The sequence below is a fragment of the Myxocyprinus asiaticus genome, chromosome 10, assembly GCF_019703515.2.
Source record: "Myxocyprinus asiaticus isolate MX2 ecotype Aquarium Trade chromosome 10, UBuf_Myxa_2, whole genome shotgun sequence".
NCBI lineage: Eukaryota > Metazoa > Chordata > Actinopteri > Cypriniformes > Catostomidae > Myxocyprinus > Myxocyprinus asiaticus.
Window position 1 is genome coordinate 7,430,416 of NC_059353.1, and position 15,462 is coordinate 7,445,877.

The 15,462-nt window shown below is 39.7% G+C and overlaps 1 protein-coding gene across 3 annotated transcripts in view; it reads left to right on the plus strand.

The window, feature by feature from the left end:
- LOC127447260 (FERM, ARHGEF and pleckstrin domain-containing protein 1-like) overlaps nt 1–15,462 on the plus strand; it is a 137,750-nt gene that overhangs the window by 107,178 nt on the left and 15,110 nt on the right. For all 3 annotated transcript variants that reach the window (XR_007898364.1, XM_051709025.1, XM_051709026.1), the window contains exons 14-16: nt 3,273–3,412; nt 6,242–6,331; nt 9,211–9,344. Coding sequence is in view for 2 of the 3 variants with exons in the window: in XM_051709025.1 (XP_051564985.1) it covers nt 3,273–3,412; nt 6,242–6,331; nt 9,211–9,344 (364 nt within the window). In the remaining variant the exon portion in view is untranslated. The remainder of the gene's footprint in view (nt 1–3,272; nt 3,413–6,241; nt 6,332–9,210; nt 9,345–15,462) is intronic.

Below are 15,462 nucleotides of genomic sequence, written 5' to 3' on the forward strand. Positions count from 1 at the left end.
CTCTAGGGGTGGTAGTCAGCGTCTTTACTCGCTGAGCTACCCAGGCCCCCCAATTTTGTGTTTCTTAACTTTTAGCAGTCCAATCAAATAACGAGTCAAGAAGATGATCACTGTAAAATTCATGGTTGATATTGGTTCAAATATCATCCATGAAAGAAAAACTAAGCACAGTGGTGCATACTGCATAATGAGTACAAGTAGTGTGCTAGTATGCTATTCCGAACATAGCCATTCTCTCTTGCTCTTACTTGTCTCACTCAACACTGTTCTAGTTTATTCTCATGTTCTGATGTTTCCAGCCTGTTCTTTTGAATAATATTTGGTTCTGCTGCTCTCTATGAACCACATAGAATTTTTATCAATGTATTTTGTGCACTAGTGTCAATAAAGTTACAGTTGGCCTTTGAAAATTCAGCAATTGTTTTTTTTTTTTTTTTTTTAAATGCTTATAAAGCTCATATTTTTCCATAGTGTCATAATCCAACCCGCCCACCCCCATGCCCTGTCTATGGCTGCACAGTGCATGTCTTGCTTACTGTCAGTAAATGTATGTATATAATGTCCAATATACATACATTATTTCATATTGTTTGTATGTAAGGTGTAGTAAACTTTGTTTTATGTTGTGTGTATGTGTGATCTGGTATATATTGATAGGTTTGTGTTGTATGTACACTACCAGTCAAACTTTAGGACACACATGACTCAATTGTTGTTCCTGATGTTCTAAAGAACCTTTTGATATAAAGGTGTAGGTGTGTAAATGCTTGAAATAATTTAAGCAAATATAAATTGTGCTTGTTTATGAATTTACATATATACAAAACTAAATTTGTATTTAAAAAAATAAATAAAAAAAAAGAATAATAATAATTATATATATATATATATGAGCAAATGATGAAGAAAAAGCAGTCAACAAATGTCCAACATCCTTGTGAACTTCTTTAATACAGTTTAAAAAGTCATGAGCTACAGTGGCAAGAAAAAGTATGTGAACCCTTTGGAATTAGGTGATTGCTGCATTAATTGGTCATAAAATGTAATCTCATCTTCATCAAAGTCACAAGTTTAGAAAAATGTGCTTAAGATAACAACACATAAACAATTATAATCTTTCATCTCTTTATTGAACACATCCCATTAAACTTTCCCAGTTCTGCTGAAAAAGTACATGTGCTCTTGAATTTAATAACTGGTCGATCCTTATTTGGCAGCGATAACCTCAACCAAGTGTTTCCATTAACTGCGGATTAGACCTGCTCAACGTTCAGAAGGAATTTTGGACTATCCTTTCTGACAGAACTGCTTCAGCTCAGACATATTCTTAGGATGTCTAGTGTGAACGGCTCTCTTGAGGTCATTCCACAGCATCACTATTGGGTTAATGTCTGGGCTCTGACTGGGCCACTCCAAAAGTGGATTTTCTTTTTTTGAAGCCTCATCTTTTTATGATGCTCCCTCCACCGTACTTCACCGTTGGGATGATGTTTTCATGTTGGTCTGCGGTGCCCTTTTACGCCATATATAGTGCTGCGTGTTCTTCCCGAACAATTCAACCTTAGTTTCATCAGTCCACAAAACATTTTCCTAGTAGCGTTGTGGAGTGTCCTGGTGGTCTTTGACAAATTTCATGCAGGCAGGAAATGTTTTTGTTGGAAAGCTGCGGCTTCCTTCGTGATATCTTGCCATGGACACCATGCCTGTTTAATGTTTTCCATATAGTAGACTCATGAACTTGAGATGTTAACCAGTTCCAATGATTTCTTCAAGTCTTAAGCTGTCACTCTAGGGTTCTTTTTTACCTCATTGAGCACTCTGCGGTGTGCCATTTGAGTCATATCGGCTGGACGGCCACTTCTAGGGAGAGTAGCCACAGTACTAAATCATCTCCATTTATAGACAATTTGTCTAACTGTGGACAGATGAATATCTAAGCTCTTCGAGATAATTTTGTAACCATTTTCAACTTTATACAAAGCAACAATTTTTGATCGCTGATCTTCTGAGATCTCTTTTTTGCAAGGCGTGGTCCATGTCTGCAGATGCTTCTTGTGACTAGCAAACTCAAAATGTTTGAGTGCTTTTTATAAATCAAAGTAGCTCTAACCCACACCTTCAATCTCGTTTCACTAACTGGAAGCCAGGTTTGCCAACTCCTGACTCAAATTAGCTTTTGTTGACGTTATTAGCCTAGAGGTTCACATACTTTTACAACCTACACTGTGAATGTTTGAATGATGTATTCAGTATGTACAAGAAAAATACAAAAATGTGTGTGTTACTAGTTAAAACAGATTGGGTTTTTATTATTGTAACTTAGATGAATATCAAACCAGATTTTAAGACAATTTTATACATAAATGCGGGTAATTCCAAATGGTTCACATACTTTTTCTTGCCACTGTATCTAGACAAAGAGTGGCTATTTTGAAACTAAAATATAAGAGTTTTGATTTAACATTTTTGGTCACTACATAATTCCCTTACTTTCATTTGTGTTATTTCATAGTTTCAATTACTATTAAAATGTGAAAAACAGTTATAATAAATAAAAAATGAGTAGGTGTGTCTAAACTTTTTACAGGTGATTAATATGCCGTCTACATATATACATTAGTTTGTGGTGGGCTGCACTTATACCTGCTTTTTTTATCATGACTGTGCTACTCAAGAAGAGGCGATTTTGGGCAAGTAAGGAGACACATATGCTGTTCTGTAGGGGTAGTTTACTGGGAAGTCCATTAACAGGGACCATGAACGTAGACTCACATACATACAAACACTTATCATATGTAAACAGCTAAGTAACAGTCAAAGTATAGTAATATTTACAAGCTGGTATAGAATATCCAAGCTGTTTATTTTTTTTAATAGACCCCAGAACTCTTTTAGTAAATACTTACATCACTATCAATAAGTACTGTGGCATTACCATGGTACACTGATGGTATCAGATGATAATACCATGGTACTTTAATATATACAATAGTACTGTACTGTTTAATCACTATATTCACATAGCATATTATTTGCATTGTATTGTACATTAAACATACCATGGTACTACCATGGTACATGGCTAAAAATAATTATAGTACCATGGTACTTATTGGTACTTTTTTTTTAGTGATTAATAATATTCATATGTTAAAATAAGTTACAACAAGTATAAACACTTACGTCACATATGGCAATGATAAATATCAAGGGAAGGAGTGCATTAAGAAAATGTGTGAAAATGACGTCATGTCTCTGTTTCTCTCTGTCAGAGGTGACGTGTGCTCTGGTAACATTAGTTAATGGTCACGCTGAGGACTGTAGGGGAGTGACTCCGTCTCCTCTCATCTCACCCATGCTGAATGACAGCTCTGCCATACGCACTGATGATGAGGAGGACAACAGGAGGAAGGTGAGATGTGTGTATGCACAGGTGTGGCAGTGAGATTGTTTGCTGGCCAAGTGGAAACAGTATGGTTATTATGAGAATGCACAATCAATATTTTTAAAGCTAGACAGTCTAATCCAATTGAATGTATGTGGTGGTACTGTAGGAGAGTATTATGGTAAGGTTTATATGCATAGAACATCTCATGATTTACTGTTGTTAATGTAGTTGAAGTTGTATCAATAAAGGAGTCTTCCAGATTCAACACAAGTTAAGCGCTACTAGAAAATAATTTAGACTTTTTCCCTCAAATTGTTAAAACAAGCAAAAGATTAGGTTTACTTACAATGGAAGTCTATATGGGCAAGACCTTGCACTGGATTTTTTTTTTTTTTAAATACACACTAGACAAAAATCATCTTCTTTGCACTAATTGCAAATAGTGTTAGATGCTATTTGCACCCCTAATTAAATACAAGCATACAGTAAAAGGTGTGGGTTTCCAAACTGGGGTCTGGACTCTGGAGACCCCCAGGGGGCTGCGAGGGAGTGCTAGGAGGTCGGTGGAAAAATTCAGAAAAAGAAATGTAGAAAAGAAAAAATATGTATATATTAAACATGACCCAGTTATTGGATAGATAAAAGATATGCTGTGAACTTACCACAAAGTAGGCTAAATATTTTCCAGATCACTAGGGATGCACTGATATGAACATTTTTGGTCGATAAGAAAGTGTTCAAATCAGTGCATAACAAACAAAAAAAACTATGGGCCGAAACCCATTTTTTGACAATTACTCGCCTTATTTTGTCATCAGATCACTGTTTTGCTTAGGAATTAGCCTGTGCTTAAAAAATTTACAAAGAGGTGCAAAATCTATTTTATTGTTTTAACTTTAGCTAATTTTCATTGAACATGGATATAATCTGTTGAACACATGACAGGCCAAAATTTTAAGAGAGTCGCAATGAAAGATAAATACAAGATAAAAAAAGATGCCAAAAATATAACATGACTATTTATGTGTGTGTGTTTTTTTGCACTTCTAAAACATTTTTTGCACTTCTGTTTTTGCAATTCTAAACAATAGAACTCACATTTTACATATTATGATAGAACATTACAAATTCATATTATTAATTATTATATATGTTATATTCCACATGCTTTACTTTTTCCAGATTTCATTTATTTTGGTAGGTATTCTTTTATACCTATGAACAGGAACAATTATTCTAAACATTATACAATTATAAATAAACCATGTTTTTCATATCACTGTTTGCACGCACGCGATATGAAAAACCGATGGTTGATATTGGCTGTTTATATCGATGGTTATTTCCGATGGTTTTAATTTGGTCAATGATTGCCTGATACATCGGTGCATCATTACATATAATATTTTAATCATTTCTTTTGGCTTTAGTGCAAAAATAATATAAAAGCTAATTATTTATATTGTCTTTATAATATCACACATAAAAGTTTTCTTAATTTTTCTCTGGTCTTTAAACAAAAATATGTAGCGATCTTTAAATATTTTAGAAGGGGGTACCTCACAAGGTAATTGTCATATTTGGGGGTCCTTGGCATCAAAAACTTTGAAAACCCATGGTATAGGGGCATCACTGCAGAGTGTTTATTGTGTTTATTTAGAGTGCCACAGACACCCTACACCAACCCTTACCCGTAAACTTAACCCTAATCTTCCCTTACAAAAATTAACAATGGTTTTACTAAAGTAACCATAGTATGGTATTTTGTAATAAAATCATAGTAAACACAAAATTAAACATGGTTACTACAGTATTAACACCACAATATGGAGTGGTGGTGGTGTAGTGGACTAAAGCACTGAACTGGTAAGTGGAAGTTTGTTGGTTCAATCCCCACAGCCACCACCATTGTGTCCTTGAGCAAGGCACTTAACTCTAGGTTGCTCCAGGGGGACTGTCCCTGTAATCAGGGCACTGTAAGTCGCTTTGGATAAAAGCGTCTGCCAAATGCATAAATGTAAATGTAAAACAATATTATAGTAACACCATGGTTAATTGCATTAAATTGACTACAATATTAATATAGTAAAACCATGGTTAATTTTACCCGGATCAAGCCTTTCCCTCAACTCCCTGACCTTCACCGTGATCAAATCACTGCAAGGAAATCAACCTTTATATTCAATTTTTATTTATTATTATAAGTAGTATTAAAGGAAATATTAATAGTGAAGACAGGAAACAGGATGAGGAAAAGTTGGTCAAAAGACGGAACTGAACCGGGGTCGTCTGCATGAGAAAAACACATCCACAGCTTTGTTACACCTCAAACCACTACAACGACACTAGGGGTGCAATTTGTGCAAATAGCAATGCAGGTGTGGCAGGTGCTATTTACACCTAGTGCAAATAGTCACACTGTTCAAAAATACAGCCATACGACTTTAACACTTTAGTTTCAGTATTTCAACTCTGTCTAACCATGTAAAGCCATTAAACCTTTAACTTTTGTATGATACACACAAATATACCAAAAAGAGACTGTAAAGCATAACCAAAAGATAATTTGCCTAGAACAGCAGTCCCACTACTAAAAGGACAATTTAGACAACTTTACAGCTTAAATAACACATTTCTGCTTTTAAACCTTGCTCCTTAGGCTTCCATTGTAAATGTATAACTGTAAATGCCATTTTTGTTTGTTTTTACCAAGTATGGAAGAGTCAAAATTGCCTATAGTAATCGACAGCATGCCACAGATTCTGTCAATAAAGATGAACTTTTATTGAACACAGAATATTCCTTTGATTGAGATATCATTCTGATGCTTTGTACTGGTTTGTTTGTTTGCAGATTTGCCCTGATGATAATGCATACTTCATAGCTAAAGAGCTGTTGAGCACTGAGAGGACTTACTTAAAGGACCTGGAGCTGATCACAGTGGTAAATGATTGACAGTCTCATCAGATCTCCTCTTCCACTTCTTACACACACACATTCCTGTGCAGCCACAGTAAGTGGGATTGATTCATGAGTAGAGCTCATGTTACCTGTGCTCAGCCCACTATGACACACTGTGCAGTCATCAGAAACTGTGTGTGTGTAAGAGAGAGAGAGAGAGAGAGAGAAAGATAGAGTGTACAGAAATGGGATTATGTTTAGAGACCTGAGGGCAATGTGGTTTTCCTACTTGCATTGTCAACACAATGCAAGTGAATGGAGACAAAGTTTTCAAGCTCCAAAAAGGACATAAAATCAGTATTCAAGTAATCCATCAGACTCCATTGGTTTAATACATGTCTACTGAAGTGATCCAATCTGTTTAGGGTGAGAACAGACCAAAATATAACTCCTTATATAACTGTACATCTTGCCATAGAACGCAACGGAAGTAATCCCATTATTTTTTTCCATAGACTAACTGAGTTTCAATGATAACTTATAAACCTTGAAAGATGGACTTATCGTGAGCTCCGAGGTTGTTAATTGATGGTATATTCCTTTGTTAAAGCCATCAGTCTGCATTTTTTTAAACTTCATTGTTTTAAAAATGTGTTTACTAGCAGAATTCCTGGTAAAGAACTACACTACCCATAATTCTGAAGAGAAATCCACCAATCAGAGAACCGTGGCCAACAAAGCTTGCAAAACAAGTCCAGCAGAGAGTGCCCACTTCCATGATGCACTGTGATTGACGCAACCGATTTGGTCTCCCCACACCCTCAAACTACATGATTACACTTCCCAGTGCTTTACTTGAGCATTAAGTTTAACCAAGCTTTAAATCATGATCGTGCCTAGAGACTGCTGATGTCAAGATTTATTGTGAAAAAGGAGCTATATTTTGGTCTGTTTCTCAACTAAAATTGATTGGATCACTTTAGAACACATTAATTAAACACTGGAGACTGATGGATTACCTTTATGTGCATTTTGGAGCTTGAAAATTTCGTCACAATTCACTAGCATTGTATGGACAAACAGACATCATATTTCTATTAAAATATCTTTGTTTGTGTTCTGTGGAAGAAAGAAAGTCATATGAGTTTGAGATGACATAAGGGTGAGTTAATGATGAGAGAAATATCATTATTTCAAATATTCTTTTAACAAACTACACACTAAACAAACTGCACATTCATTATTGACTACACACTCAACATGAACTACACACTAAACAGACTGCACATTCAACATGTACTACACTTCACTCTTAACATGAATTACACCCTTAAAACAAACTACACATTTAAACTGCGCACTCAACATGAACTACACACTAAACAAACTAAACACTTATTTCCTAAACACTCAACCTGAACTACACTACACTCTCAACATTATCTACACCGTTAATACAAACTACATCCTCAACAAACTACACACTTAAACTCCACACTCATTAACTGCACACGACTCACATGAAGTACACTACACATTTTAAACATAAACTTAAGGTGCGTTCCATTCAAAGTCGGATGTGGAAAAGTCCGACTTTATATCGCCGATCTCAGACAATAAAGGCATTCCATTGCCCAATGCTCGGAAGATGGCGTATAAGCAAACAAAACTGCTATGTTCCCATTTGCTTAGCAGTTGTCTGATTGCCGCCAGAGACATCTCCTAGCAATCAAGCTGATAAATGATTCTGCAATACTAGCATTTGTTGTACAGTTGTATGATTATCAAAAGACAGTATAATTGACCATATTTTGAACACCTGTCTCTGCAAACATTTGCTAAACATGTTTTATTTTAATGTAATGTAGGAACTTGACTCATTGATGGATATTATTTAATAAAAGTGAATGCTTATCATTTACTCTGTAAATCTCCCTGCATTGTGACAGGTTTGTGTGACGTCACGCACCTGCATCTCGGCGAAATCAGAATTGAACATTTGTGAAGTGTTTCCAAGTTGGAAGTCAAGAGGCAATCCTCTGCACTTTTCCTAGTAGGAAGTTGGAAATTCTGACTTTTCAAGTTGAATGGAAAGCAGCATAAAACAAACTTACCACACTTAACAAACTACACACTCAACATGAACTTCACACTAAACAAACTATACTGTACATTCGACATACAGTAAACTACTCTAAACAAACTGCACATTGAACAGGCTTATAACCCACACACTCAGCGTAAACTATACACTGCTTTCACCAATGACGTAAAAGTTCAGTTCGTTTGGATGATGTGAACGCTGTTTTCCAAACTTCGGTGCGAACCCATGAACCGTACCCGAGTCCGCTTGAAAAGGTGGTCTGGGGTACGGTTTATGTGAACTCCGGTATGGTTCGCTGTTGATATGAATGCAATCCTACCAAATCATGGAAGAGAAACACTTGTAATGACATATAATTTGCATCTTTGCAGGCTCCCGATCACAAATATTATGGTGTAATGTTTGTCTCATACCTGCTTGTGTCCAAATAAATCCCCTTCAGAGATCAGCTCACATTCTTCACATCTCTTGCGACACATCCACGGACCGCGGTTCAGACCCAAATAATATGATGTGAACAGAAAAGTGGGGGCAGGGGGAGGAAATTTGTTAGGGTTCGGTCCAAGCAATTGAACCAAGTGTGAAGACAGCCTAGAGCAAGGCCAAACAGCTGGCTAGATACTGTTCAGTATCAGTCATCATTGGTAGTCACAGCGTGTGGAGGATGTGCTTTCTGTATCCTTGATATTAATGATTGGGTACTGATATACTGTATGTGACCTGTAGTCCTTTGTAACTTTCTGTGTATGAGTAGTGTATGTAAATAAATAATTCAAATGTGTGTGTGTGTGTGTGTGTGTGTGTGTGTGTCTGTTAGTGGTTTCAGAGAGTGTTAGAGAAGGAAGAGTGTGTTCCAGACTCTCTCAAGACACTGTTGAGTTCCACCTATGAGCCGCTACACACACACCACACACACTTCCTCCAGGAGCTTGAGGAGAGACTTTCACTCTGGTGAGTAACACACATACACAGACATACACACACGCATACACACACTCACTCACTCACTCACACTGATGTGATATAAGCTATCAGGCTACAGTCACTGCTCAGGAATGTTGCCATTTTGATTTGAAAGTAAGTTTTCTGTTTTCAAATTAGGGTTGTCACAATACAATTTCAGTAGTCGGTACCAATCCCAGTAAAATTTCACGATTATCGATGGCAATTCCGATACCACAGCAAAAATGGATAATATGCTGTTTAACACACTTTTCTTTTTTTCTTTTTTTTAGCATATTTAAGTTATATATAACTGTAAATAATACATTAAAACAACTGCATGTTTCCTTTAAGTGTTTTTCAATTAAGTGAACATTGCTTCATGTATTATTTTAAGTAGGGCCCTATAAAGCATTTAATTTTTTCCCAAATCTTGTGTTTTTCATTGTATTATTTCTGAATTCCATGTTTTGAAGTTTAATTCAACTTCAGTATCAAAAGGGTGTCTAATCAAATGAATTAATAAAACTTAAATAAAATTAAAATAGAACAATTGCTTTTCAACATTCCATTGCATTTTTTCTTTTTATAAAATAAAGTGCTTCTGTAAAGATCCTCAAAGCATAATCTAACACAACATTAGTCTTATTTATTTGTCATATAAGGTGCTGCACAACAGAGCATCACATTATAAAATAAAACATTGATAAAAACATCCTGGTTACTTTCGTAACCTCCGTTCCCTGATGGAGGGAACAAGACGTTGTGTCGATGTAGTGACACTAGGGGTCACTCTTGGGAGCCCCAAACACCTTTGCTTTTTGAAAAAAGGCCAATGGGAATTGGCGAGTGGAATTTGCATGCCACTCCCCCGGACATACGGGTATAAAAGGAACTGGTATGCAACCACTCATTCAGGTTTTGTGCTGAGGAGCCGAGACAAGGTCCCGGCCATTTCAGCGGGTAGTTCAGTGTTGTGGCAAGAGGGACCCAACATCTCATTCCCTCCATCAGGGAACGGAGGTTACAAAAGTAACCAGGACGTTCCATATCTGTCACTCACTTGACATTGTGTCGATGTAGTGACACTAGGGGTCCCTATTCAAAATGCCATAACTAGCTGAACTGTGTTACGTGGACTGGCGGTGTGAGACGGGCAGACTGCTGTGTGCCTCATAGCCAGTGCACCAGGCTGTCACGTAACCTCCCCCAATGCTCTTATGAGCATCGAACGGTCCTTTGGGAACAAGTCAACTGCCCAACAAATAGGGACAGGCTAGCCCAGCCATGGCCTCTTTTTCTCTTTTTTTTCTCCCCAAAAAGAGTGGAATTTGTTAACCGACTGGGGGCCATAAATGTCTGCGTCGGGGGAGGGTCACTTTCAAGGGGAAGACACCGCAGAGACCACACCCCGCCCAGAGAAAGAGGGGTGGGCATTTTGAGTGGAAATACGTCACATGGTCTTACCGAGTCTTGTCGGAAGTATGACATGTGGAGAAGTCGCATGGTAGGTCCTACACGAGGGGGGAGGAATTTCTACAAACATGGTGACTGGGGGTAGAGGGGCCTCTGCCCAAGGAAGATGCAGTTTACTGACAGGGAAAGATATCAGTGGATATAGTGGAAGATATCACATGGGGTCACCTACGGGGAACCAGTACATGTGGAGCACCTACCCCAGTACAGGGCCTAATTAGCACACGTACTGGGCCAGCAGCGAGTTTCTCCACAAATTCGTCTGCCACAGGGCTAAGGAGGAATGTCATCCAGGGATCACAGCTTGTGAACACGACTGGGAGTCAAAAGTGCACGTCTTCACCTCAAGGGAGGGGAAAGACGCTATGCACAAGTGGTACAACCGGCCAGCTGTCCCGGAACTTACCTGCTCGTACCTGACAATACACGGGACGAAACCTGCTCAACCCAGAGATTGTAGAACCTCGCAAAGATGTTGGGTGTTGCCCAGCCCGCTGTTCTGCAGATGTCTGCCAAAGAGGCGCCACTGGTCAGGGCACAGGAGGCCACTACACTCCTAGTAGAGTGGGCTCGTAACCCCACGGGGGTGGCACATCCCGTGATATGCCATCACAATGGCGTCAATGACCCAGTGGGTGATCCTCTGTTTGGAGACAGCGCTTCCTTTCCGCTGTCCACCAAAGCAGACAGAGAGCTGCTCAGAGCTTCTAAAGCTCTGCGTGCAATCCAAATAGATGCGTAAAGCATGCACCGGACACAGCAACACCAAGGCTGGGTCTGCCTCCTCCTGGGGCAGTGCTTGCAGGTTCACCACCTAATCCCTAAAAGGGGTCGTGGGAACCTTGGGCACATAGCCCGGTCGGGGTTTCAGGATCACATGAGAGTAACCTGGACCGAACTCCAGGCACGATTTGCTGACAGAGAACACCTGCAGGTCCCCTACCCTCTTGATGGAACTGAGCGCAGTCAGGAGGGCAGTCCAAAGAGAGTGTCTTAAGCTCAACTGACTCCAGGGGCTCAAAGGGAGCTCCCCGTAGACCCCAAAGGACTACAGAGAGGTCCCACGAGGGGATGAAGTACAGTCTGGAGGGATTCAACCTCCTAGTGCCTCTCAGGAACCTGATGATCAAGCCGTGCTTCCCCAAATACTTACCATCCACTGCATCGTGATGTGCCGAAATGGCGGCTACAGACACCTTCAAGGTAGAGGGGGACAGCCGCCCCTCCAGCCTCTCCTGCAGGAAGGAAAGCACCGATCTGACTGCACATCTCTGGGGGTCTTTGCATCGGGAAGAACACCACTTAGCGAACAGATGCCACTTCAAGGCAGACAGGCGCCTCGTAGAGGGAGCCCTAGCCTGAGTAATCATGTCTACCACCGCGGGTGGTAGGCCACTTAGGTAATCTGCGTCCCGTCCAAGGGCCAGACATGGAGATTCCAGAGGTCTGATCGCAGGTGCCAGATGGTGCCCCGTCCCTGAGAAAGAAGGTCCTTCCTCAGGGGAATTCACCAGTCCGAGTGAGGTCCAAGAACCACGTCTGGGTGGGCCAGTAGGGAGCTACTAGGATGACCTGCTCCCCCTCCCTGACCTTGCACAGGGTCTGGGCAAGTAGGCTCACTGGTGAGGTGCGCCATCATCGAGACTGAGTTCAACTCCAAGCCGAGAAAAGAGGTGCTCTGAACTGGGGAGAGCTACTTTCTTCTGGGAAGAAAGGGACTGGGGCAGGGCGCGGCCATGAGCAGCGCTCTGGGCCCAGGAACCAATCATTGAGCCACGAGGGTTCAGGGGAGAGTGGAGGGTTCCACTCTAGCCTGACGCACGCAGCTGCCCGGGAAAGCATGTCCGTCAAGCCTCCGCGTCAGACTGGATGAGCCTGCTCTCCGATGCTGCGCTCGATAACTTATCGTCTTCCTGGGCTCCGAATAAGAGGTCGAACTCGCCCTGAGACGAGCCGGCGGTCTCATCCCAGAGCCCGGCCAGGGCAAGCGAGCGTGCTGAGGAATGGGAGGTCCATGGGGGTTACCCGGTGGAGGTGCTCCCATTGAAATCCCTAAATCGCCCCCAGTGCTAACCGACGCGGCCTCATACCCGTAGGTAGAAGGACCGAGGCGGGGAGCTGCTGGGATGGCTTGCTTTCTTATGAAGGCAAGCCGCGACCGCAATGTTGCCATGGTCATGTTCTCGCAACGAGGACAAGACAAATCCATGAACAATGTTTCCGCGTGGGCAGCGCCCAGACACATAAAACAGCGATCGTGGCCGTCAGAAGCGGAGAGATAACGACCGCAACCAGGAGTAACACACAAACGGAAAGGCATCTTTAAAAAGACATTCTGTGTGTGCCGCTCTTTTAGAGTTGAAAATATACTCTTTTAGAATATACTCTCTTATTTTGATCTGCTGAAGTGCCCAGGGGCGTTCTCTGCACTCCACAGGTGCAGAGGGGGAGAAGCCACTGAAAAGAGCCGTAAATCCAGCAGTTTGAGGTGAACGGTAGGGAGAAATTGAATTCAGTGCACTGAATGCAACTGCTCGGCTCCGAAGAGAAAATCTGAATGAGTGGTTGCATACCATGCAAATTCCACTCGCCAATTCCCATTGGCCTTTTTTCAAAAAGCAGAGGTGTTTGGGGCTCCCAAGAGTGACCCTAGTGTCACTACATCGACACAACGTCGAGTGAGTGACAGATAGGGAACTTTTATTCTGTATAATAGCACTCTTGCTTGTGAGATATTCTGAGACCCCCGCATGACAGCTGTGTGCATTTTCCATTTCCCTTTTTGATTTGTAACTAGTAGCACCTAATAAACAAGCAATTAAATAAATGAAAATTTCTAGAGCAATTAGTTTTCCTAAAAATGAATGTTCACATATGTGGACAGTAAGACTATGTTGTGAAATTTTAAATAAAACTAAGCCATAGAAAGTCAGATTTTTTTCATCAAATTGTTTGTTTCCAAGAGTGTTGGATATTCATGTTTATGAGACGTTACAGATATTACATCATAAATTAGCATAATTAATTATTATTCAATGTAATGTCCAGTATCATCCAATCACTGCTAACCATGTTAAAATATAATGTAGCATTATAAAGTTCTGAATCTATGTACTGATTACCATTGTCCCATGTCTGCCAAACATGTTGAGTAGTTCAAACATCATCTGCAGCCTGAAACTCAACTTTTCATCAGATTTTTGGGTTGAATGCACTAGCTGCATAGAAAAGCTAAAGGCCACAGATGACCCACAGATGTGTTAATTTTTAAAGTTATCAAAATAACTTACATGTTTTTTCTACTTTTGAGGAAATGTGGTGCCAGTGTCCACATACAGCATGTAGATACCATGTTTATCAGTGTGCTGACACGTGAAAAATTAACAGATTTTTTAAAGTGGCATATCAGACAAAACTAGAGACACTACTCTTTACACCAAAGAGGTTTCAATGAAAAATTTTTGAGGTTTCTTACCAGAGGCACTTTTGTTGGCACTGCGTCGGTAGGAGCGCTTCAAGGAAATCGACAGCATGCTGTTGTGTCTCTTGACTCAGTGCAGCAGAAGTTAACCATTTAAATGTCAGTCTAGAGTCTTGAGAACAGTATTCAGTTGGTTTTTATTCATTTAAATTATGTATTATGCATAAAGCGAAGCCAAAATACAACATCCACGCATTTGGAGATGGGGTTGCACAAGGTTAAACGTTATTATTATTGTGAATATACATGTACATTTTAGTGAATATACATTATTAAAATATTTCTGTTATAAGTTGAATTGAGCTTTTATCTTGACATGAAGGCTTTTCAATTTGTGTTTTGTGTGTTTTTGACAGTAACTTCACACCTCCAGATAAGCAGTTGTTTAAATGATCCAGTGTAATTATTCAAGCGCAAAATGCTGTTATTTAGGTATAGAAATATAGTCTGCAGGCACTAAGCACTTCATAGTTAATAAGCACTCTGTTCTGTCATCTATTACAACATGCATAGCATGCGAGATTCTCATAATGCTGTGATTTTAGCATATGAGCAGCTTAACACATTCACTGTAAAGTGTGCAGCACATGCAGACAGTATATTTTATTTAATTAAATCACATCCTTTTGCCAAATATGTCAAATTTTTGTGTGAGCATTTCACAAAAGCAGTCTTGTGTTAGTCAGACAGCATGGGTATCGAATTGAGTCGGTGCTTGGTACTACCGTTACTGCATAAACACTGATATCATGACATCTTTTATATTTTAGTATCAACTTTGTCTGAAGTGACGGTACTTTTGACATCCCCATTCAAATAAAAGTTAATTAGTTCACCCAAACATGAAAATCTTGTCATCATTTACTCACCCTCATGTTGTTCCAAACCTGTATGACTTTCTCTCATCTGTGGAACACAAGTGGAGTACTTTTCAAGAATATTGATGCAGCTCTTTTTTCCATCAAATGAAAATTAATGCCGATTGAGGCTGTCCATAACATTCTGTCAAACATCTCTTTTTGTGTTCGACGAAGAAAGTCATATGGGCTTTGAACAACATAAGGGTAAGAACAAAAAATGGCAGAATTTTTATTATGGGTGAACTTTCCCTTTATGGTTTAAAAAAAGCCTTCTTTAGTTTAATTGTATTCAATGATAATTTTGCAATGT